The sequence below is a fragment of the Macadamia integrifolia genome, chromosome 9 (genome assembly GCF_013358625.1).
Source record: "Macadamia integrifolia cultivar HAES 741 chromosome 9, SCU_Mint_v3, whole genome shotgun sequence".
Taxonomy (NCBI): Eukaryota; Viridiplantae; Streptophyta; class Magnoliopsida; order Proteales; family Proteaceae; genus Macadamia; species Macadamia integrifolia.
The window spans coordinates 10418047-10443477 of record NC_056565.1 but is presented as its reverse complement, the minus strand read 5'-3'; the positions used below and the strand labels follow the sequence as shown (position 1 = coordinate 10443477).

The window sequence follows — 25431 nt, the reverse complement described above, 5'->3', positions numbered from 1 at the left end:
GGTTTCTAATGGGTAGCTCATATCTTTTGGGGGTGGGGAAGGAGGTGTTACAAGGGAGAGGGTGGGGGGTGTTGAAGATATCTGTAGTATGGCCTTTCTTTCTTCGCTGTGCCTACAACACACCGTGGAATTTCAACAATGAGCAATAAAATTTTTGGTTCTTTGTGTTAAATATTGGATGGATTCTCCGATTGATCCAAATGGGCTAATCTTTCCGTATTGGTTTCAGTGCAATGGTGCAGATTGGGGCGTCTAAGTTCTCTCCATTGTCAACCAGCATTGGATCTTACAAGAATAAATCAGGACCACGAAGTGCATAATTGTTCCAATTTAGCCTGAGTGCGTGTAAAACCCTCTGAAACTCACTACCAATATGATCCAGCAATGTTTCTTCTTTTTTTCTACTTTATGGAAAAAAGAAAAAAAAAATCATAAACTTAAGTAACTTAGAACATCAATGTTAGGGTTAGAGTTCCTAATATACAGCTGTTTGTTCATGGCCATGGAGATTAGAACAATAGTACCAATTGGTTTGTAAGCCTAAGACAAAAAATGGGTAGAATAAAAACTTACAAACATCCTAAAAAAAGGGTATAGTGCTCCAAGGCCACGATTTGATACTGTTTCAGAAAGTAACTTTTGCAGATCCTCAGAATCGCTCCAAATCTCCTTCACTGCCCATCTGCCAGCTCTTACTTGTTTCATTCTATAGAGAAGGCTCCGACTGGTGACTTCAACATTTTTTTCCTATCATCATATAATCAGCAGCTTTCATTTGCAAAGAGTGAAACAGACTACCTGAAGTTGCACATTTTTAATCTTATTTTGTGGTTTCCCCTGGATTCTTCAGTACTTTGAGAATGTTTCATTGTTAAACCTCTAGATAAGAGATCAGAGGCACCCTATTTCTTTTACACCATTACAATTCACTTTCCTAAGTTACAAATTACCAACCTCACTCCTTCCCCACTTCCCTTCCCCCCCTCTTCCTCTCCAAGGGGTGGGTTGTAGAAGCTTTCTTGAAATTTATAAATACATGGAAAACAATCTGAGTGACCCATCCAGAGTTGCATTCTGTAGTCTCATGTTGCATGCCATATCCCTTTCCCCTCTTGGGCATGGTGGGTCTTCTTAGGGAGATATTTTCTTTGGCCTTTGTAAGCGAAACTCATCTGCCTTCACGTTTATCTTTTCTCCAGTCCCATGGCTTTTCAGGGTTAGATTGTGCCCACAAGCCAACTTTAGCAGCTCGAGCCTGCTTCTCCCACTGGCATAACAAAAGTTCAGTTCTAGATCAAACAGTGTTTAACAAAAGCAGCATGAAAGGATAATGGCATTTTCAGGACTCACCGACGCAAGTTCTGGGCGACGGTCATAAGCAGCATAATGCCATGCAAAACCTTTCTTGAGCATAGTTTCCTGTATTAGGAATAACACATGGGTAAGGATCAAATAGATATATTTCTGACTATAATGTAATAAGGGTAGTCTATGTTTGATCACAGCACCTGCACAAACACACCATTGCTGTAGATATCCCCAACAGATCTTCCATAACGGTCTGTGTCATAAACATAAATTTTCAAACACTTCCCCTGTACCAGTTTAACCAGCTTCTCTTTCGCCTCCTTCCCGAAGGGCATTGAACTTTCCGGTGCATCTATGCCCCTGGCTTGAAATAAAGATGTTACACACTGATCTTAAGGCATGTAAGACTGCCAAAGACATCTACTACGAAGCTTACCTTAGTCGAATCCGATATTTTCGAGCTAGAATGTCCTCATTGTTCGGACCAGTTAATACACTATCAATAAGGAAATGAACAAGATATAAACAGATCTGAAAGGCAATTGATACTTTAAACAAGGATGTAGAGACTTAATCTTGTGGGTATAGTGCAGTACCGATATCCTGCATCAATAATGCTCTTGTGAAGTGCATCTGCCTTTGCATAGTTCTTGACTGCACGGGCTTTTGATCTTTCGATGGCAGCCACTTGTACTTCTCTGGGAAGAGCAGATGATTCTCTGGGGTCTGAGGTGTCCACATAGACAGTAATGGTATCCCCATCTGCAACAGCTTTTGCATCCACCTAGTTTCAGTAGTAATTTGTGTTAATCCGGTGACAGAAACAGACACTTTGAGCTGATAATTTTGATACTAGAGTGGCAAACAAGGGAAGGAGCTGGTGGTCTCACAGGTAGTGTCAGCAATTCAAACTTGAGTCCTTCAGGCTGTGACAAAGGGGCTGGCCCAAGAGTTTCAACCAGAGTGTGAGGAAGAGGAAGACCATAGAAGGCCAATAAACCCTACAAAGAGAACATCCTTGTTGAGAAACAGAGTATAAAGCTCTGCAAATAGGACCCCCATGATAAAGAGATGGTTTTTCGATATTGAACCTTGACATCGGCTTCTTGGTGTCTCTTCAAGGTCTGAATGACAAGCCTTGAAGCTTGTTCAGGAGTTTTTGGTGGGGGCTTTGCTTCTTTCCATGCCTCCAACAATTTTCTGTACCTTAATTCAGAGTAGAGCACAAATCCATTGTCATAGCATGAACAATTTTATCAATCAATGGCTATATTGGTGATTATTTTCCATTTTTATTAATATTACCAGTTAGCCTGAGCCTTCTTCGACGAGACGACATGCTGGCTTAGTCCTTCAGGAACCTTTCAGTCCAGAAATTAGAAATGTTAATAGACCTTCAACCACTGTGATAACCTAAAATTGAGGATTCTGAATTAAATTCTGAAATTGAAGAAGATATATGAAGAGGGGGGGTTGGAGGAATACCTGAGCTGTGATGTCAAAGTGAAAGAGATCATGGGCAATTGCTGAAACTCCAATTGTTGCGGCAGAGACACCATGAGGACCAAGTGATTCAGACTCCTGAGTTGAGGGCTTGCAGCAGTGACCCCATAGATACCTAAGGGCATTCCCCATTCCTAATCCCTACCCCAGAAACACAAAGAATTCACTTCTTTGGATGGATTTTGTGAGGATTCAGAAACAGAAACACAGAGAGAGAAGCAAATTGAAAAATCCAATTTCTTAAACCAGAAAGAATTACAGATCAAAGGGCTAGAAGAAAGGAAGAGGAAGGAGAGAAGAGATGAACGAAATTAACGGATAGGTCACGCAACCTCAAAAAGTATTTCTTTAATCTTTTTAACCTTCCAGGCTCCTACGAATCAAAATCTCTTCTTTTGGTTAATTCCAATGATGATGCCCTGACTACCAAAATGGTCCTCAGAAGAGAGTTTCAGATAACCAATTGACACGTGGCTTCACTCTATTTGTTGAGCCTCAACGGCACAAACTCACATGTAAATTTCTTCGAAATAAGAATAAACTATTTTTTTATGAGATGAAGTCAACGACTCAACGGCTTGACTTGATGGGTTGGGCCTGATTGATTTGAAATCTTGCAAGCCTAGAGGGACCCACGACTCACAGCAAAAAACCAATCAAGAGTAATTTAACGATGTAGATTGAAGCTGTGCTACAAGAACCATATTCCCTACTTAAGCATATCAACATGATAGGTATCAATCATAACAATCGGACGGTCCCGATTTCAGATGCACATGAAAAGGTAGGAAGAAGGTGAGTGGTCGGTGAGAAAGCTATGTATACCTAAAGGGGTTTCTTTATATGTAAGGAAAGAAATGGTGAAGAGAGAACCTTTTAATCCATGGGATATGTCGATTGGATTGATAAAAGATATTTTGGACCTCAGTCAATTAAATGGGAGAATAATTTGGTTTGGTTGGCACATGGAATGCAATTAAAATATTATGAATCTTTATAAATGAGATGCGTTTGGTTTGGTTGGCACATGGAATGCAATTAAAATATTATGAATCTTTATAAATGATTTGAATTCAAATGAGAATTCAAATTAGATTGATAACTATTTCATGTGAAGTAGGAATCTAATGGTGAAGAGAGAACCTTTTAATCCATGGGATATGTCGATTGGATTGATAAAAGATATTTTGGACCTCGGTCAATTAAATGCGAGAATAATTTCAAGAGTTCAAATATAATTTCAAATGGTCTTGGATTAAGAGATTCTCTTTTCACCCTTTAGTGGGTGCAGGAAACACACTCCCCCAGTCCCACCCAAAGAAATCATTTTCCCTTCTTTGTCATCTTCCTCTAGATAGCAACGCTGTTGAGCCCAACCAATGGCAAGCCAAACAAACTTCACCCCACTTAATGTGTTTGGCCCATTAGCCCAATTATTAAATGGGTTGGGTCACAAATAGGTCCATTCCAAGCTTGATGCCCTAGTGTATATTCCTTCTAGTTCCACCCCATCGGTGTTGCCAGTCAAGTGAGGTGTGTGGTCAAAGATTTGTCACATGGCAGCTTAGGAATTGGGTTGACAAGTAGACCTCAAAGCCCAATGATGATCAAATGTTAAGTTTGAGCTTAAATTGAGTTTGCAATACATTAAAGGGATTGAGAACCTTATTCATCTGGCATAGGCAACAGGAGAGTGGGAATTTCTTTGGCGACAGAGATATTGTAGTCTTTTCATTCCCACCTATATTTAGATGTTGCCTGCTCTAGATTGACAAAAATCGTTTTTACCAAAAAATAAAACAATGAAAAACTTAAACCATAGAGAGGGTGCATGGTTGTTATTTGCGTTCCTTAGTAGGTTGGAAGGTACATAGATATGACCTGCCTTTCTGGTCAAGCACCATGACTTTTAAGTATTTGAAACTCTCAAAAAATGTATTTTTTTCTTCGGGACCAGTTATATTGTATTTCATAGTTTTTAAGCCAATTTTAATGATTGGATTGTGTTGTGATTTATGAATAACAAATCCAATGTTTCATAAAAATTTAAGGGAGAAAGAATGCTATCCACTTGCATTCCCCCATGAAAAGGTGCCCCCCTGCTCCTTGTTTTCAAAGGTTATGTCTGGGTGTGGGGATCACAAACGGGTAGTGCTCATTCTCCCAAATTTTAAAGTGCCATTTTACAATAATGAATTGTAGAGATATTTCTTTTGTAATTTCTTATGATTTTACTTTTCTAGTAATATACTTTCCACATTTCAAATCTGCTATCAAATGACTAAGTTTTCCTTCACCTAGTATAGCAGAGAAATCTCTTCTCTATTAGTAATGTGACCATATGATTGGATTATTAGGTCATTATTAAACTTCCACCCTTTTATTGACGAAGTTAAAAATACCCCCCTTAATACAAAAATGCAATGGTACCGTTAAAAAAAGATATGAAGCTTCCACACCCAAAAGGCCACGGTGTAGAGAAACCCAGTCCCTTACCGAAAAAAAAAAAGAAAAAGTAGAGAAACCCAGTCCATTGCCAAATTTCAAATCAGGAAAGAAAAGTTGATTAGATGATAATGAGTATGTGTATTTTTTTTATATAGAAAGGAATGTGCTATGTTAGATTCGCCTTGGGAAGGCCCATTTAATTATTTAATTATGCCCTGAATCCTCTTCGTGCGTATTCTCACTTTCTGGCAAGACGTTTCAGAAAAGCAATCCCCCCCACACCCCTCCCTCATACGAGAGAGAGAGAGAGAACTTCAGTATGGCACTTGGCACCTGGCACCATCAGGATCAGATCACAGAGGGTGACCATTATCGATGAAAAAGGAAGAGATGTAGAAAGGAACAAGCTCTGGGAAAAGAACAAGTCAATGGCTAAGCCACATAGCTTGGCTCAGCTTCTGAACTAGATGAACTGAAATATGGGAATCACCTCAAAAAATTCATGGGGTGGGGCCGTCACCCTTACCCTCTATGTGTCTCGGGGTATGTAGGGATGTAAATAGATAGTCAAAAATCTGTATTCAATCTGGGTTCATATTTATATAGGGGTATTAATATTCAGAAAATGCATATTCAAAAATTATCTGAATCGATCCAAAAATTAAGCGGATACGAATATAATTATCCTAGTTTCTGATCGATTATTATTCGATTCATTTAGCTATCCGATGATAAAGAATATTCGTATCTGTTTCTCTGAATCCGTTTCTTTCATTATAATAATAAGTAAATATATTAATTTTTATTATATAATAATAGTGTAGAAATATCATATTTGATGCTGGTCATGATGGATTTGTGTTGAGTTCAGTTGGTCAAGATAGTTGAGTTCAGTTCGTCAGGATGGATTTGTGTAGTTATTGGAGTACCAAGTGTTTTTTCTTTTTTTTTTTTAAATAAATCTACTCTCTATTTCTCATATCTTCTCAACATTTGAACCAAAAACAGATTTGGATTTGGCTCTTAAAGCTGGTTTTTGTTGTGATTCTAGGCTATGTGATTCAAAACTAAATTGCTTGAATTGGTTTCTGTATTTGTTGTGAGTGATTGAGTATGTGTAATGGCTTTCATTTAAATTACACATGGGCAAGGAAAGAAGTCTAAGTTATAATTGGATATTCGGTATCCGTTTGTTAAATGGATCGGATCGAATAATATCCGATTACAGTTAAGATAAGCGAATTCGAATTTAATAGCGTTTTAGATATCCGGTCGAATAAACGGATCAAATTCGGATAGGTTCCTATTAAATGGATTCGAATTCGGATAGATTCCTATTCGAGCCGAATTCGATTTGTTTACTTCCCTAGGCGCAGGTGCCATGCAGTCTACAGTAATTATCAAAGAGAAAAATATGAAATAGGGATTCAACTTCATTGAAATCTAATATAAAACATTGTTTAGTTCTTAATCTTCAAGAAGATGACAATGGCTTACCAGTTATTTATATGTAACGGACAAAGTTTTTTGTCTGAGAGCGACCCTTGCACCGTGTCTCTTGGAGGCATGCGACCCCCCTATGTCTGAGCGCAAGGGCCACTCTCGGACAGTAAACACTAATGAACATGGATAAATTTAAACACATTTTCATCAAGGAATTATTGGTAGATAATCAAATGGCCATGCTTCATTTAAGGCCTCAATAAACTTTAATCAATTGAGAATTATACTTGATAAGTGTTCACAAATGAGTAAGATCAACCTAATGCACGATGCTCCTGTTACTACAAGGTCTAGGAGGGGTAAGTGTAGCAGCCTTACACCTGCTTCGCAGAAGAGGCTGTTTTCAAGTTTTTGAACTTGTGACCAACTAAGTGTACAACTTAACCATTGTGCCACAGGCTCTCCCACTAAGTGTTCACAAATGAGTATATTCTTCAAATGGAAAATGAAAAGAATTTACAAAGATGAAGTACCCTACAAAGAAAAAAAAAAAAATTCAAATTGAGATGGAGTTTATAAAAACATACTAACCAGCTAATGTGTTTTTATAGCATGGGTTTGGAGCCAAGAAGCCAAGCTTTCCAAATAACTTATGGACTACTTTTACCCATCAACAAAGGAAAGAATCTAAAAGACCTTTTCTTAAGCTTTCTTAATCTAAAAGGCCTTTCTGTTCCTTTCTTGTGCATATAAATGAGGTTAAGGTCTTCCCAGAGACCAAAACTTCTCTGGGTTACTCTTTCAATTCCTCCTCCTGAAGTCTGAGCTTCAAAGGGTTTCCAAGATTTGTTCTCCTACTTAAGAGCTCAAGGCATTGAAGCCCTCATTTTCTCTCCAACTTATTAATCTCAATGGCTACTGTGAGTTATCCTCTTTCTCTCATTGTGAAGTAGTTAATTACTTCATCACCATTTAAGCAAAAAAATTAACATATCTGAATGAATAATCTCTTGCACTGCATTAGGTTGTGGAGCTGAAGGTGGGTTTGCATTGTGGAGATTGCATCAAGAAAATCTTGAAGGCCATTAAAAAGATTGAAGGTATGGGTCCGACATCCCTACCAATTATTTTCTTCCTTAATTATCTTCTATATTCTATTTACAGAAGGCTCATGAAAGCTCTCTCTCTCTCTCTCTCTCTCAAGAAATTTTTTGTGGGTGGCAGATATTGAGAGGTACAATGTTGATACAAAGCTGAACAAAATCACTGTGGCTGGTAATGTAACAACAAAAGAAGTCATCAAAGTCCTTCGAAAAATTGGGAAGATGGCAAGTTATTGGGAAGAAGATTAGAGAAACCTTACATTGAATCATATCTGGAAAATCTTATTTCTTGGTCTTCTGATCCATTGGCGGATTGGAGAATCGAAAACTGGTTATTCTATAATTCATTTTCGTGTGGGGAAGGGCAAAAAAGGGAAGTTGCAGAGAATAGTGATTTTTATGCATATAGTGTGAGAAAAGCAACAAAAATTGCATGTTCATAAAATTTGGGTCTCATCAGATATGTCAAATGGCAAATATTTGAACTCCGTTGTTTTGGGCTGTTTAAATAAACTGATAAAAGTGGGCCTTTTAAGGAAACCTTGTATTAATATTGCTAAATCAGATCAATTTCTATTAAAAAAAAATGATGATTTCAAATATGAAGATTGATGGGTTACTCAACACATTTCTATTCAATCGGTTGGATATCAATCTATAATCGGGCTCATGGTAATCAGGCTAATCGATCTATAATTATACTTTAAATGGGTTAATTCACTAATCGAGATAATTGAGCTAATCGGGCTAGAAACTGTCAGTTAAAGGTGATGGTCGAAACACCATTACCGAACCTTTCCATAATCGGGCTAGGCCTAACTCCGGGCCATTTACTAACCGGTCTGTCCGGTGTTGGGCTTCAATCAACACTAATCAAACCCATGGGCGGCAAGTGGGAAACAATAGCCTTTATCTCTCTGTTGGAAAGGGAGGTCCACAAGGCTTTGAAAGTGTTAGATGAGGCCCATTTTGTCTGCCTTAAAAGAGGTCTCCACAAAATTTCAGGCCAACTCAACCTTATCATCACATAATAGATATTATGTTGGTCAAGAGATTTTTCTTGGACCCACAAGATTTGGAACCCACTTCTGTGATTGATTTGAATTTTATAGGTAATGGCTTGGTATTGAGCCATGTAGTGTTGCCTTACATATTATAAGATTTTTTTTTTTAATTATTAATTTAAAGTCATATTCAATACAATATTGAGTTCAATATAAAAACAAAAATTGGATATGATGTGCTGAAATATTTAATTAAATTTTTGATATTATGGAAAAGGTATCAAAGAAAAAATATTGGATGGAAAATCCAAATTTATCTATACTTTGTTCTATTAATCCAAACTGATAAGAAAACGGATGAGATTACTTCTATTAAATAAGAAAGATAATAATTTTTCAAGATTTTGTCTGGTTGTGAGGAAAATTAAGAGAAGGGAAATACAAATTTTTATGATTTTTACTTAACATGATTATATCACTAATTCTAAATCATTCCAAATTTATTATTAAAGTTGAAAAATCTATATACTAAATATGATAAAAAAAAAATATGTGAGTTATACAATCATGTTAGATGATGATCATATATAAATGTTTCATTTTTCTTTTAGAATATTTTACAATTATATTATTGTTTTGTATGTAACTAGGGGAAGGCAACCTAAATCAATATTCATAACAATGGATCCAAGTCCACAACAAAAGGTCAAAAACATTCTGTTTTATATATTAAAAAAATAATTGTATTTGATATCAAATTTTGTCATATATCAATTCGTAAGTAGCTAGGGAAGGCATCCTGTCTTGTTGGATTTTTTTTTTTTTTTTTTTTTTTTTTAACTCAGTTAAATGAGGAGGTGAGATTTGTCTTTATTTATTTATTTTTAAAGAAATAAGTACGGCATTTAGAGTAAAGAAAAAAAAAAAAAAAGGGTAAATTACACTTTTAGGTATCCAATTTTTTGAGAAATTAACACTTAAGGTATGCATTGATATATTGTTTGGAGTAGGTTTTTTTTTTTTTTTTTTTTTTTTTTTTTTTTTTTTTTCATATTTCCAACTTTATTTATATATACAGAACCTTTAGATAGATTAAAATGATTTGATTTGCACTTTCCCCCTTGTTTTTCTTTCTCTTTCTCACTGCGTGTGGGTGATACAAAAGACCAGGTGAAGAATGAAAGGAAAACAACGTATAATCAAACATAATATAAATAAATAAATAATCTCAAACATAACATATAAGAAATATGAGATATCTCAAACATAATATTTATGAAATCTGAGGTATCTTAGACATAATTTCTTCAAACACTAGGTACTTTTAGTGTAATTAACTCTAAAAATTGGAGAAAAGAACACTCCCTGATCACATTGCCTTTGTGCTAATGCCAGGGCCAATAAAGGATTCACATGGGGATCAATAAGGGATGGATCTTTTAAGTTTTATATGGGTGAGGGCATCGTTTTGCTGTCCTCTATGTCTGAGTGTAGCATATGTGTAATCAAAGAGCGTCCATTCCCTCCCTCCTACCAAAAAAAAAAATTTAGCATCCAACATCCAAGGAGAATAAGAATAATTCTAAACGAAAGATTGACCAAAACCAAGAGCAAATCTATCAATTTAATGAGTTGTGGCTTAGTTGAGATTGGTTAAGTTATATTATATGTATTGATAGAAGGAATTTTGTAAGCACATAAATAACATTGTCCATATAGAGCCACACCCTGGAAAGGTACACCTGACTTGCTTTGCCCAAAGTCATTAGTACACGTTTATGAGCAAGTTGATCATATACATAATTGTTGAAATAAATAAATATTCTAAGGGATTTATAAAATGGATAAACACATACATACTTGTTGAAGTAAATAAATATTCTAAGGGATTTATAAAATGAATAAATAGTGCTGGACAAAGTTTTTGCTTCACCCCACGGTGAAGGAAGAGTGGGTCCTGATGTGACACCCTCTCTCCTCATATATCTCTTCCATTTTATTGTATGGTATCGATGAGGCAATATGCATTGATGCCCATTCACCGTGACCTTAGAAAAACCCCCTCCAACAATATATACAAAATACATGCATACACAACTTAATATGCATATACATTGAAAATATTATATATAATTATTTATATATAATATAATATATTTTTTAGCATGTTTATAAGTAGCGAAGTGCCTTAGGTGTTATTGAATGTTTCTAACAAAGCCTAATAGTAATGTAATATACTTGGAAATGGATTTGAGGCCATCGTCACTGGTGCTAATATTTCTTAAAGAGAGCATATGATGCAAGCCCATAGGTCAACTTGAAATTTTATAATTGTCTACATTATGACCCTCCCCAGAACTCGCAGTAGTGGGAGCCTTGTGCACTAGCTACATACTTCTTTTATAGGATATAATAGATTTAATAGTCAAAATATTATTTTATATTAATTATCAAATAAATAGGAGTGGAAGAGGACACATGTTAAAATTCTCTTAACATGGCACATAAAAAGGTTTTCCTAGATAATCCAATAATTGTGCCATGTGAAATGTGGCAATTCTAACTACTAGATCGTTGTGTCTAATTGTAAATCTAAATTCGATGATATACTTTTTCATTTTTTTTTTTTTCCAATCATCCATTTGTTCTCAACCATTTTTCAAAAGTTTTGTTATTAGTAGGTTTTCAAAGCTTTATTTTTTCCATATGATCAATTTTTCGTGGAACCAAAACTTCGCATTTAAGTAGAAGACCTTAAGTCCCAACATTTTATAATTTTGAGCTTCACCTAAATTTTCACATGACAAATATTAAGATTGAACAAGGGCTTCTTAATGAAGTTTGAGGACCAAATCCAAAAAAATAAAATTTGCAAAGTTTATATACATTATGACCCTCCCCCAAACCTCGCAATGGCAGGAGTTTCCTACACTGGGTATGCTATTTTTTTTGTGATGCATGCAAATCTTTTTAGGTGGGATACATTAGCAGATCCATCAGGAAATAAATAAATGCAATATTGCTAGGCTCATAGGACTCATCTATGAACATGAAACTTGTGGAGTGGTTTATTATTTTGGGGAGGGACCAACTCTAAATATCCCCTTGAAAACATTTAACTATATTAGATCTCATAAGCCATAGGAAAATCAAATAAAGGAAAGTAAAATTAACTTAAAGAAGAAAATGAGAAGTTTTTCAATTATGATTATACAAATTGACTTCAAATCTTACCAATTATGAAAAATTTATTATTTTTCCTCTTAAAGTAAGATTTGTGCTCTTTACAACAAACCTGTCTAATTCATGAGTACATCTATTTGCTAAATGCATGAAAGAACCAACAAGAACATCTCTTAAACTGTTCACACACCTTACAAGAATCATTAATTATTCTCCACGGCAGGTGATACTCCACCTCACATCTGTCCTTAACCAATATTAACCTAAGCGTCACCCTCAATATTAAAAAAACTTAAAATAAAATAAATCCAGGAAATCAACTGCAAGGATTAATTGCTTTTTCAAAGGCCAAGGCTTCAGCTTCCTCCAATTAACTTTTTTTTTATTTTTTGTTAGGAAGCTTTCTCCAAATAACCATGAGCCGCTTTTATAGCACTATCACAAATAAAAAGGGAAAAGAAGCCTAATACGTCCAAACACTACCCCACCCATCATTCACCAAGGAATAAATCACATCATCACCTCACTAGTGGTGAGTGAAATCTTCCTTCTCCACATGACAAGAATGATAATTATAAATACATAAGCATGTTGTCTATATCATTGTCAGCCTATATTGATTGGTTGAATTCAGGCATATCAATCCAATTTGGTTTATTGCACCCACTTTTTGATCGATCCATTTGATCCCAATCAATATTAAGCTCCAATAATATTAATATACATGGATTCTGATCCTCTTCAGCATGATAGAGAGCCCAGTTACATATGATGGCTAGAAACATCTTGAGCATGTACCTTAAGGGGCTCTCCACCATCGAATACTCCTTGAATTCTCTTGAGTAAAAGAAGACTTAAATCCAATATATATATATATATATATATATATATAAACTTAGTAGGCCAATATGATATCGATATTTGGAATCATGGGCTGGAAGAATAACTTATTAATCCAAATTAAAAATATATTTTCAAGAAGTGTACGTGAATCTTTATAAGGTTTAGGTGGAGGAGCACGATTTAGATTCCTTTAGAAGATATAGATAGAAGGGAAAATGATGGAAAGTAAAACTAAAGGATTTTGACCAGTTCTCTTTAAATACGGAAAACCTGTACAAGTCAAGAGCTACGTTACACCATCTAGTGCAGTAGCTACTTTGTTATTTGTAATTTTTTTTTTTTTTTTTTTTTTTGGGATTAATGGAAAGCTACTTGTTATAGTTTTTTTTTTTTTCTTTTGATAGAATCTACTTGTTACTTGTTGCCTCCACCAAAATGAGACATAACAAGTACTAATTACTTAGTGCTTGAATTAATAAGTTTCATATGGGCCTTCCACAAGGTGGCAAAAAAATGGGCATGGACCAGCGTGGGCCTGGCCGTGAGTTAAGGTCTCATCCCAATCTTCATATCAGAAACCTTTTTTCTCCCTAAACCCTATGTATGATTCTCCTCGGTCTTAATGTTGGTTTTGTAGAGTGTGGACTTTTGACCATTTGAATTGAAAATAATTATTATAATAATAAATCCTAGCTTCCGTTCTTATCAGGGTAAGGTAAAGGTACGGCAGTCTAGAGAGAGAAAGTGGAAAGTGGGCCCACAGACCACCTGCCAAATATAAATTTTTTCTTCACTACTTCATAAGAATATATATGATGGGATTCTCTCTCTCTCTCACCTTTTTGTGATTAAATAGGTGCAAAGGCATCTTAGGACGTGGCAGCTATGATCTGATGAGGCCAGCGAATTTTATGTTAAGAGTCAAAGAAGATAGATAGATTAGATACGTGTGAAAGAGAGAGAAAGAGATGTGATCGTACTGTCTCCACATGGAATTTGTCCTTCCTCACGTACTACGTTTGAAGTTTGGAGTTGTTCCTCCCTCACTTGTTTCTCCACCAAATGAAGTCTCCACACATTTCCATTTTTCAAATCCAAATTAGAAAGCATACCGTGAGAGAGAGAAGATTTTATTATATGCCGTTTGGTATCATCAACCATGGAACCCACGTTGATTTTTTATTTTTTTTATTTTTTTTTTGAATTACATGTAGATGATATGATTTTCTACATCACTATTAGTGTAATATGCGTTTCATTCTCACGATAAATTAAATTTAACATTTTAACTGAAGAAAAATTTTCTCACAATAAGACACAAGAAAGGTGAGACTCACTCTTATCTATCTCTTCCAAAACCCCTTATTTGACGATTGGACATCAGAGAGAATTCTCCCCATTCAAATTATTATGAGCACCAATCAATTAGCAGAAAAAAAATATATTTTATACGCCAGCCACTTAACCTAGACTCTTTTTCATTGATTTTTTAAAATAGAAAATTTTCCATAGCTCATTTGTCCATCCTCCCTAACTCCATAGAAAGAATCATTATTATTGTGTCGCCGCCACCTCATTGGTCCCCTATGGATTCCTTCTCAATCGAACTACAATAGTTATTGTTCTTTTATTGATACTTATGATGCTCAAAGAAGGCTATTGGTTACAACAATGGTAAAATATTTGAGTTACGATGGCAAATATCGGATTTGAACTAATATATATATATATATATATATTTTTCTGACTTTGACAAAACTTTTATATCCATAAATAATTAGTGATACTTCATGCCAATTTCTTAAATGCCCATACTACCATTTTTTCGTACTAGCATCCTTTTTTTGTACGGATGAGTAATACATCACTATCCAAATAACCAAAGTTCACACCATTTCCAAGTTGACGATGTTGTCCTTGGATAGCTACTTTGTTATTTGTAATTTTTTTTTTTTTTTGAGATTAATGGAAAGCTACTTGTTAGTTTTCTTTTTTTTCTTTTGATAGAATCTACTTGTTACTTGTTGCCTCCACCAAAATGAGACATAACACAAAACTTAAACCATTTCCATTATGTAAGAAAGTTTTTTTTTTTTTTTTGAATAAATAAAGTGACTTGATGTCACTAAAGTGATAGATTAAGAAAATATAATTTTTTTAATTGTTTCTTGTTTTACTTTTAAAAACTATTTAATGTGAGAATAAAAAGGATTTTCAAAAAAATCAAAGTCATCAATTGAATTATTTAATGTAATATTTAAATGAAACGATTTTTCAAAGTATATGACTTATTTTCACCAATCTTGGTTACAACAAGATTTTTCATTATTTAATTAATTTCTCTCTCTCTCTCTCTCTCTCTCTCTCTCTCTCTCATTCTCATTTGACTTATACGAGCATAATATGTCATTTGTCTGACATGCAAATAGGCGACTTAGATGTAAATTGGGTTAGAGTTGATGTCACTGCTTACTCTGAATCTAAGTTTACTTAGATGAACAAAAGAAAATTCATGTGTGATAGAGTATTTCACCCATTTTACTGATTGAATTAGACTTCAAAGTAGTACTAGAAGTGGTTCAACAGTAAAAAAATTAAATTATGAAAATTACCAGTGGATTCCATTAAGACCATCACAATAAGGATATTTTTGTGCAAGCTAAGTCATGTTATATATATATATATATATATATATAAGTAATGTAATTACTCGATATGCTCTAGTCTCATGTTAAATTTTAGAATTAAATTCATAATTTTGGATTTTTCAAAGGGATCTTTTACAACTTAACCAACTTCATCTAGTAAAGTTCACTCTACCATGGGATTAAGGGGCAAATACTCCTCAAAATGAAGGACCTTGTTGTAATCAACCTTAGTGAAAAAGAAATTGTAATCATATTTTTTACCCTTTTTAATTTAATACATTTAAAAAAAAATAATGGTAAAAACATATAATTTAACTTGACAACCTTAATAAAAAAACAAAATCTAAAACTACTAAAAACAAAATAAGAGACGATCATAAACAAAGTCATAACTTCTAAGTTCACCACTTTAGGTTTCAACAAGAGCACTCTACAACAAAATTCTCTTATAATGTTATGAAAAATTAAGATTTAAATTTTTTTTTAAACTCACTTTTTAATCTAATTTTCTTACTTTTACTAAACTCCAAATCCAAATTATAATAGTGAGAGTTGGAGTCTTTGAATGTGGTGTCTAATACTAAGACACCAAAAACAAAGCTAAAGTTAACTTGTGGTGTAAAGTAAGTTTTCCGTGCAAGAAAATAGTACCATTAATTGCTTTACTACTAAGTACTAATTACTTAGTTAGTGCTTGAATTAATAAGTTTCATATGGGCCTTCCACAAGGTGGCAAAAAACAAGGGCATGTACCAGCGTGGGCCTGGCCGTGAGTTAAGGTCTCATCCCAATCTTCATATCATAGACCTTTTTTCTCCCTAAACCTATGTATGATTCTCCTCGGTCTTAATGTTGGTTTTGTAGAGTGTGGAGTGTGGACTTTTGACCATTTGAATTGAAATTAATTATTATAATAATTAAATCCTATCCTCCGTTCTTATCAGGGTAAGGTAAAGGTACGGCAGTCTAGAGAGAGAAAGTGAAAAGTGGGGCCCACAGACCACCTGCCAAATATGAATTTTTTCTTTACTACTTCATAAGAATATATATGATGGGATTCTCTCTCTCTCTCTCTCTCTCTCTCTCTCTCTCTCTCGCCTTTATGTCATTAAATAGGTGCAAAGGCGTCTTAGGACGTGGCAGCTATGTTCTGATGAGGCCAGCGAATTTTTTGTTAAGAGTCAAAGAAGATAGATAGATAGATACGTGCGAGATGCGTGTGAAAGAGAGAAAGTAGAGAGAGAAAGAGATGTGATCGTACTGTCTCCACATGGAATTTGTCCTTCCTCACATACTTCGTTTGAAGGTTGGAGTTGTTCCTCCCTCACTTGATTCTCCACCAAGTGAAGTCTCCACACATTTCCTTTTTTCAAATCCAAATTAGAAAGCATACCGAGAGAGAGAGAATATTCTATTATATGCCGTTTGGTATAATCAACCATGGAACCCACGTTGATATTCTCTCTTTTTTTTTTTTTTTTTTTTCGAGTTACACGTGGATGATATGATTTTCTACATCACTATTAGTGTGATATGCGTTTCATTCTCAGGATAAATTAAATTTAACATTTTAACTGAAGAAAAATTTTCGCCCAATAAGACACAAGAAGGGTGAGACTTACTCTTATCTATCTCTTCCAAAACCCCCTATTTGACGATTGGATGTCAGAGAGAACTCCCTCCCTTCAAATTATTATGAGCACCAATCAATTAGCAGAAAAAAAAATTGTTTCATACACCGGCCACTTAACCTAGACTTTTTTCTTTGATTTTTTAAAATAGAAAATTTTCCCTAACTCATTTGTCCATCCTCCCTGACTCCATAGAAAGAACCATTATTATAATGTCGCCTCCACCTCATTGGTCCCCTATGTAATCCTTCTCAATCGAACTGCAATAGTTATTGTTTTCTTTTATTAATACTCATGATGCTCAAAGAAAGGCTGTTGGTTACAACAATGGTAAAATGTTCATGGCAAATATCGGGTTTGAACTAAAGTATATATATATATATATATTTATGATTTTGATAAAATTATTATATTCATAAATAATTAGAGATACTTCACGCCACTTTCTTAAATGCCCATACTATCCTTTTCTTCGTACTAAAGTCCTTTTTTTGTACGGATGAGTAATACATCACTATCTAAATAACCAAAGTTCACACCATTTCCAAAGTTTCATTTTTTTTTTTTTAAATCTTATCATATGGATTTTTTTTTTTTCATTCCTATTTTGAATATATGTTTCATATGAATGATAGTATTTTCAAGACAACTATTAGTGGACGTGCAGAATCCTTCCCATACATGTAACCTATCAAAACCTCTCTCCATAAGAAAATGAGTAAACTTATAAATTTTACTTATTCCATTAATAAAAACTAAATGTAAAATAAAATGTTATTTAATTTTCCCTTTCATATGGCTTTTGTCTAGAAACAAGAATGCTTTGTACAAGAAAGCCTTGAACATCTTGGTATACGTCAAGTCAAGTTGTTGTGATATTTATATGATGATAATATCCGTCAAGTTGTTATTTCCACGAAAATAAGACAAAAATTATGTCATATTACGCACTCCCCCATATTTTATCACCTAATCTCATACAAACAAACAAAAAAGGATGGGTGGTCATATCTCGTTCAGGTTCATCTCTCTCTCTCTCTCTCTCTCTTATTTATTTTAGGAATAAAGGAGGTTGTAGCTCCTTGCAAGAAGGGTGAAATAATCACCTTCATCTAATGAAATACAAAATCTCACTTATTAGATACCATTGCATTTATTTTCACTAGTCATCATGCTAAGTGTAAGACACGTATTGGTCCTTATTCCCTACATCATCCAATAAAGGAGTGCACATAGATATCCATCAAAGAGCACACAGGGGCAAGAGATCATTTTAAAAAAACTTGCGAGAAAGTGTATGAAATAGAGACGGTCAGCGTTTCACCCCCCCCCCCTTTTTTTCAATAGTTAACCCAAAAGAGAATTGAACTCATGATCAAAATTTTTTAATACTCAGAAAGTACAAGTACGACCATAAAATGACATGATCAATTTGTTTGTTTTTTTTTTTTTTTTTTCTCTCTCTCTCTCCCTTAGTTTTGGGAGCCTCTTAAAATAAATGTCCAAGTCAAGGATACAAGGTAGAACCACTTTATGTGCATGATTCAGCTTTAATCTAGCATATTCAGTTCTTGAATTGTAGGGCCAAACTAAAGGCATCGATTAATAATGTTCTATTTTTACGTTTTCTTGTTCCTAGAAACTGAGAAACAATCTAAAAAGCATTTGATAAAATTGTTTCATTTCATCAAATCAAAAGTTATGCCTATTTACAATTATAGAAAAGACTTTGAGGAAACAAGTTGGATTTATTTCATTGTTTATAGAAACGAATTTAAGAGAAAAAAAAAAAGGTTGTTGTGCTTGACAAATCTCTTAACTATTTAAACCTAAAAAGAGACAACCAAACCCTCTCTCCCTTTTGGGCATCCGATAATACTATTGGGGTTTTTAGTGGTATTATGTCTACAAAAAACATTTTGAGAAACAAATTTATCAAATACCAAAAAATTCGTTTTTGTTTTTGAAAACGTAAAAAGCTGTTGCTGTTGTTTCTAGATACAAAACAGCAGAAACATTATCAAACAGTGCCTAAAAAAATTCCCATAGTGCCTGATTTTAAATACGAAAAAGGATCCCACATCACCAATGTGAGAATTTCTTTCCCCAATTTTTCACATTCTAGTCAATGAGTCTCATACTGACACACATTTTCACTCAACGACTCATCCAAACATAGGCTCGATTGGGTTAGTATGCATAAAATCAGGGCCAATCAAAATCAATCCTAACGATTCCAAATCAATAAACCAATTGAAACGATTCCATTCCGATTAATATAACAGTGGAAGTCATGGGTTTGACCCTTGAATCTAATTCATCACTCCGTTCCTAATAGAGTAAGGCTAAGGTACGGCATAAAGAAAAGCATTTTTCCCTTTTAAGAGCTTGGTATGTTCTACTACACTTCCAATTCTTCATCCCCCCAACTTGGCTTCCATTCTTTAATTTTTATTCTTTAGGATATATGGAGAGAGAGAGAGAGGGAGAGAGAGAGAGAGACGTATGTCCATGTTAAAAAGAGGTCTAAGCAACCTTGTCGGCTATTCCCTATGCCATTAAAATATTATTATTGCAGCATATGCTACAGTTAAAACACACATAGGCATCTTTCTAGAGATATTGACTTGTGCGATGACAGATATCTAGAGAGAGAAAGAGAAGAGAGAGAAGTAGTGATGATCGTACTATCTGCACTTGAATCCGTCCTTCCTCACATACGTTTTATTGCGGACTTACTCACTCCATCAGGTGTTCCCTCCCTCAAATGTTTTCTCCACTAGATGTGTCAATCACCAAATGTAACTAACGTATTCCCTTATATGGGACCCACACTTTCCTTTCTCTTTTCTTCTCCATCAACCAATCACATTTATTCATCCTTTCTTTGTTTCTAACGGTGACTCTCCCTTTTACTCATCATTACCCTTTCCCTTCTACGGGGACCGTCCTTCTCCGTACCTATACCTACCAAAATTACTTCTCTACCCAAACAATATTAAAAGAAAACCTTTTATTCTAGAGAAAATGAGGGGCTATTTAGTTATTTCATATTAAATATGAAATTTATTAAAGGCTATTTTCGTAATCTTAATAGTTACAGTGCCGTCTTCCTTCTTTTTTGTTTCCACAAATGGAAAGAAAGCCCACAGATCTGTATTCCCTCTCCCTCTCCCTCTCTTTCAGTTGAACGGTTATTCCCTTCTCCATTCCATTATTTAGATAATCCCAAACCCCTTTCCCCATGGCCTCCCCCTGAAAAGCTCACCACCCATTTCTTCTCTTCGTCTCAAGATCCCAAATTCGATTCCTTACTTTAAATCCTCTGCTAGATCTTCTTGTTCTTCATCTTCATCTTCATATTCAATCCAGAAGCTTAATCCTGCTCTCTCAAATTGATGTTTCTATCATCCTCGAGAAGATACTAGAAGGAAAACGAACAAGAGCTTGGATTTGGTTGGAGTAATGAAAAGTACGAAAAGTCCGAAATACATGGAATGCTTCGACTTCAATCATTTCGATCTCCTTACTGAAGAAATCGTATTCGCGATTCTTGACTTCCTAGACGAGAACCCTCTTGACAAGAAATCATTCTCTTTGGTTTGCAAATCTTTTTATGTTTCTGAAGCTCGACACCGGAAGACCCTGAAGCCCCTACGTTCTGAGCTTCTTACCACAATTCTTGATCGTTATCCTTCTGTTACGCATCTTGATCTTACTCTCTGTCCTCGGATCACCGACAATTCCCTTATTGTTATCTCTTCGGTTTGTAAATCGACGTTGCGTTCCATTGATCTATCTAGATCTAAGTGTTTCTCTCACGTGGGCCTGTCTAATTTGGTTATCAATTGCTCGTCTTTGGTTGAGCTCGATCTGTCTAATGGTACTGAGCTGACGGATCCTGCTGCGGCGGTGATAGCGGAGGCAAGGAATTTGGAGAAGTTATGGCTGGTGAGATGTAAATTGATTTCTGATTTGGGGATTGGATGTATTGCGGTTGGGTGCAAGAAGCTGAGATTGATCAGCTTGAAGTGGTGCTTAGGTGTTACTCATTTGGGTGTGGGTTTGCTTGCAATCAAATGCAAGGAGATCCGTAGTTTAGATCTCTCTTACGTTCCGGTAATTCCTCTTCTCTATTTCTAATTTCCTTTTTAGTTTAATTCTTATCAATGGGATTTGTATAGTCCTTTTAGATTCGTTTGATGCGGTTTATGGACTGGATCTAGTTTTACAACTCTTTGGACTGAGTTGATGCTGGATTCTTTTGTTGTTTATTGAATGGAGTTCCTTTTTTCTTCTGTGAGAGTTTAAGATTCCAACTTGATTGATGGTTTTTCCCCCCTGCATATGGTAATGCAGTTTCTTTTGAAAAAATTTCCTCCTTTATTATTTCTTCCCTCCTCTGTTTTAACTAGTGTGTTTTCGGAATATGATTTCCTTTAGATTTTGTTTCTAGCTTGATACAATTTTGAATCTGAAAGGCACAGTGAATTGCAAATAGTGCGTGAAAAAGATTAAAACTTTATGACATATTCTCAAATAAAAGTCTTGGGTTTGAGTTCAAATAGGAAATTCTAGGTCCCTTGTATTTGGATCTGTTCATTTTTCTGAGAAGGAAAAAAATCCTGTTCGTCTTCTTTCCTTCTTTTTACCCCTTTAAAGGAAGCGTTTGACTGGTTTAATCATTTGTGCTGTCATATTGTGCAGATTACTAAGAAATGTCTTCCATCTATCTTGCAACTACAACATCTTGAAGAGTTGATTCTTACAGGATGCCTTGGTATTGATGATGGAGACCTTGCAACCCTCAGACGAGGGTGTGCATCACTTCAGGTATTTATATTAGCAAATTTATTTTGGGTTCTTCGTCATACATTCAACTTTTTGATGTTGTGATGAAAAACACAGATTGGTATTTATTGTATATATAATTTCTTGTTGTAAGTTATATACCATCAATGGGGGATATGTGCTTGCAATTCTATTGTTTATCTCATAAGATGTTAAGTCATATCAGTACACAAGTGTCTCACCAACTGGGAGTTACAGAAAGTTTGTTTGATAGAAAAGTTTTATTTCTGGATCTGTTTACCAATTCATTTCTGTTGATTCCTTATTTTCTTCTTGAAACAGACACTCAATATGTCATGTTGTCAAAATGTGACACATGAAGGTTTATTTTTTCTAACAAATGGAGCTGGAAATCTACGCCAACTTATTTTAGCATATGGCTCTCCTGTAAGTCTGCAAATCTCCTGTTGATTTCTCCTAATGTTTGAATGGTATCTCTAATGGAATCCTTGTTTTGGTTATCTACAGGTTACACTTGCGCTGGCTGGAACCTTGCAAAAGTTCCCAAAACTGCACTCTATCAAATTAGATGGTTGCCTTGTCACTAGTGATGGGCTAAATGCCATTGGAGATTCTTGTGTATCACTTAGTGAATTGAGCTTTAGTAAGTGCTCAGGAGTGACAGATGAAGGTCTATCTTCCATTGTGGCAAAACACAAAGAGTTGAAGAAACTGGACATAACTTGCTGCCGCAGGATAACTCATGCCTCTATTGCGAGCATCAAAACTTCATGCACCTCTCTTACTTCTCTCAGGATGGAATCTTGTAGCCTTGTTTCAAAGGATGCCTTTGTCTCGATTGGACAGCATTGTCCTTTTTTGGAAGAACTAGATGTGACAGATAACAGCATTGATGATGAAGGTGTGTGGACAACCTACATACCCAGACTTATAGCGTAATAACTAATTAATATGCTTAATCCTATTTATTCAATTTTGCAGGTCTAAAGTCCATCTCAAGGTGCTCCAATCTCTCTAATTTAAAAATAGGGATTTGCTCAAACATAACAGATGAGGGACTTATTCATATTGGCAAGTGTTGCCCAAAACTTAAAGAGCTCGATTTGTACAGGTTTGTTACTTTTCTCCATTTAATTTGGATCTCCGTATTATTTATTGTTTTTTATTCATCTGCCCAAATCTTCAGATGCATGGGATGTGTGCCCCAAGATTTTAGGCTTAATCTTCATGATTCTGCATTTTCTAATATAAAATGAACCAGAGAAATAAATTCAGAAAATTCAGAAAAGTTATAAAAAGCAAAGAGCAACCAAGAGCATGAGGCTCCTGCTACTGCAGAGTCTGGGAGGGACAAACGTACGCAGCCTTACCCCTGCTTCGCAGTTTATGATGTCTATAAATTATAAGCATGTTGCTGCTGGTAAATTCCAAAAGCCTTCAATCTTGATTGAAAACCCTTGAACATGGACATATAGTTGCACTGTACCGTTATTTTCTAATGATAATAAATGTTTTTTTAGTTTAAGCAATAGAAAGAGATCGCATTAGATTAGCCATGTATTGCCTCAAAATTCTGTTCCAGAATAGAGAATAACTTCATCTTATTTCTTTTGTTCAGGTCCATGAGAATAACTGATTTAGGCATTGCGGCAATTGCTTCTGGTTGTTCTGGGATAGAGATGATTAACATAGCTTATTGTAAAGATATAACTGATCACTCTTTAAGATCATTGTCAAAATGCTCAAGATTAAATACACTTGAAATTCGAGGATGCGTTTGTATTTCAACATTGGGTCTCTCAGCCATTGCTGTGGGCTGTAAGCAACTGACCAAGCTTGACATAAAGAAGTGCTACAATATTGATGATGCTGGAATGCTTCCTCTAGCTCACTTTTCCCAAAATCTCAGAGTGGTATTTCTCTTCGACTCTTCATTTTGATCACATAGGTTTGGTACATTACATGTTTAACAATTGACAGTGGTAGTTCATCATTTCTTTGCAGATAAACTTGTCATATTGTTCTGTAACTGATGTGGGACTGTTAGCATTAGCCAGCATCAGCTGTCTGCAGAGCATGACCATCTTGCACCTGAAGGGTTTGACTGCAAATGGTCTAGCAGCAGCACTGTTAGCATGTGGCGGGCTAACAAAAGTCAAGCTCCACACATCCTTCAGACCCTTGCTCTCCGAACCTCTTCTCGAACACATTGAAGCCCGTGGCTGTGTTTTCCAATGGAGGGACAAACCTTTCCAGGTTCATGCTTGCTTCTCTATCACAACTCACAAGCACCTCCCTCCGTCATATGTAGAAAATACTAGCTGGTACTAATTTAAGCTATTTATGTTTGGCAGTGTGAAGAAGATGCGAGGAGTTGGAAACTGCAGGCAGATGTGGTATGAGTTTTGACTGATTAGTGTAGGAAGGATGGAGATTCCTCAGTCGGAGTTGGTCCCACACTGTATATATATTATGGGGAAAAAGTTCCCCACGATGCTAGTGTACTGTTGCCCTTGCACTTGGATCTTTTTATTGTTCTCTCTCTCCTACCATGACCATATGGGCTTCATGTGGATTGTAGTGGTATGGAAAGTTTCCCCACAAGAGATTCCGCCGCGTTGCCTCTCCCATATATTATATGAAGCACGTTTGGATTCTATTAATGATTGTGGACGGCTGGCTTCAGTTATTTGGGTAGGGTGGTCCATTCATTAGGTTATGTGTCGTCTGAAGCATCTTGGAATAGATTCTAGGAAGTAGGAAAGTTCTGGTGGTGTTGCTTTCTAATTTTATATCTTTAGATTTCGTTGCATTTACAGCATTGGATGGCACCTAAACTGGTGCAATCTATAACTCTTCCCTCTTTAAATTATTGTTATAGCTTGTTGGAGGAAAAATACTCCCCTTAGCTTGTAGTTGTGGCCAATTGAGAAAGCAAATGTGAAAATTTCTATCAGCATCCTAAACTCATCATATATCATCTAAACTTCCCTTTGGAGTTCTTTGTCTTTTTTTCCCCTCATTTCCTCAATTAAAGTGGACTATTAGTCTTTTTTTTTTTTTTTTGAACTTTTCACTTCACTTTTATTTAGTTATATATTTGGGAAGAACTTCACTTTTATTTAGTTATATATAGTTATTAGTACTATTTTCACTCATCAATGCCTATCTATATTTCATTCTATTTTATGCTGTAGTTCTAAAAGTGAATTGGAAAAATAATGAAAGTGTACAATTGATAGGTAATCTTAACATTTTAAAAAGACAAGGAAGAAGAAAAGGTTAAAGTGATTAGGATCTATAATCAACTTCAAGTCTTCAACATTGTTCAATCTTTTGTATTTTGAGGGGTTGAATGGCATTGTGCATTGCCGACTGTGTGTGTGATACCATTTTTGTTATTGGATGAAGAAGTGCGTACAAAGGGGAGACATGGGTAGAGAATCTGGATTCATCATCTTCTGCACAAAGTGAATTTGAATCTGTAGCTTGAACAATCATCTGG

At 35.2% G+C, this 25431-nt stretch overlaps 2 protein-coding genes and 1 long non-coding RNA gene across 3 annotated transcripts; 2 read left to right on the top strand and 1 right to left on the bottom strand.

Moving 5' to 3' along the window:
- Window positions 1-842: 842 nt before the first annotated feature.
- LOC122088461 (uncharacterized 38.1 kDa protein-like) lies at window positions 843-3200 on the bottom strand. Its single transcript, XM_042657740.1, has 9 exons — window positions 2794-3200; window positions 2614-2669; window positions 2400-2514; window positions 2199-2309; window positions 1905-2092; window positions 1745-1804; window positions 1509-1668; window positions 1351-1419; window positions 843-1267 (listed from the first exon to the last, which is right to left on the bottom strand). The coding sequence occupies exons 1-9, from the start codon at window positions 2941-2943 to the stop codon at window positions 1169-1171; spliced, it is 1008 nt and encodes a 335-aa protein (XP_042513674.1). The 5' UTR covers window positions 2944-3200; the 3' UTR covers window positions 843-1168.
- A 4301-nt stretch (window positions 3201-7501) lies between these two features.
- Window positions 7502-8345, top strand: LOC122088214. Its single transcript, XR_006143016.1, has 3 exons — window positions 7502-7622; window positions 7727-7802; window positions 7927-8345. It is a non-coding gene; the product is annotated as an uncharacterized LOC122088214 (long non-coding RNA).
- An 11933-nt stretch (window positions 8346-20278) lies between these two features.
- On the top strand, window positions 20279-24882 carry LOC122088089 (F-box/LRR-repeat protein 3-like). The gene is made up of 8 exons (XM_042657233.1): window positions 20279-21233; window positions 21822-21947; window positions 22248-22352; window positions 22434-22827; window positions 22908-23037; window positions 23545-23839; window positions 23931-24182; window positions 24281-24882. Exons 1-8 carry the CDS (start codon window positions 20580-20582, stop codon window positions 24326-24328), a joined length of 2004 nt encoding a protein of 667 aa, XP_042513167.1. The 5' UTR covers window positions 20279-20579; the 3' UTR covers window positions 24329-24882.
- Window positions 24883-25431: the final 549 nt, after the last annotated feature.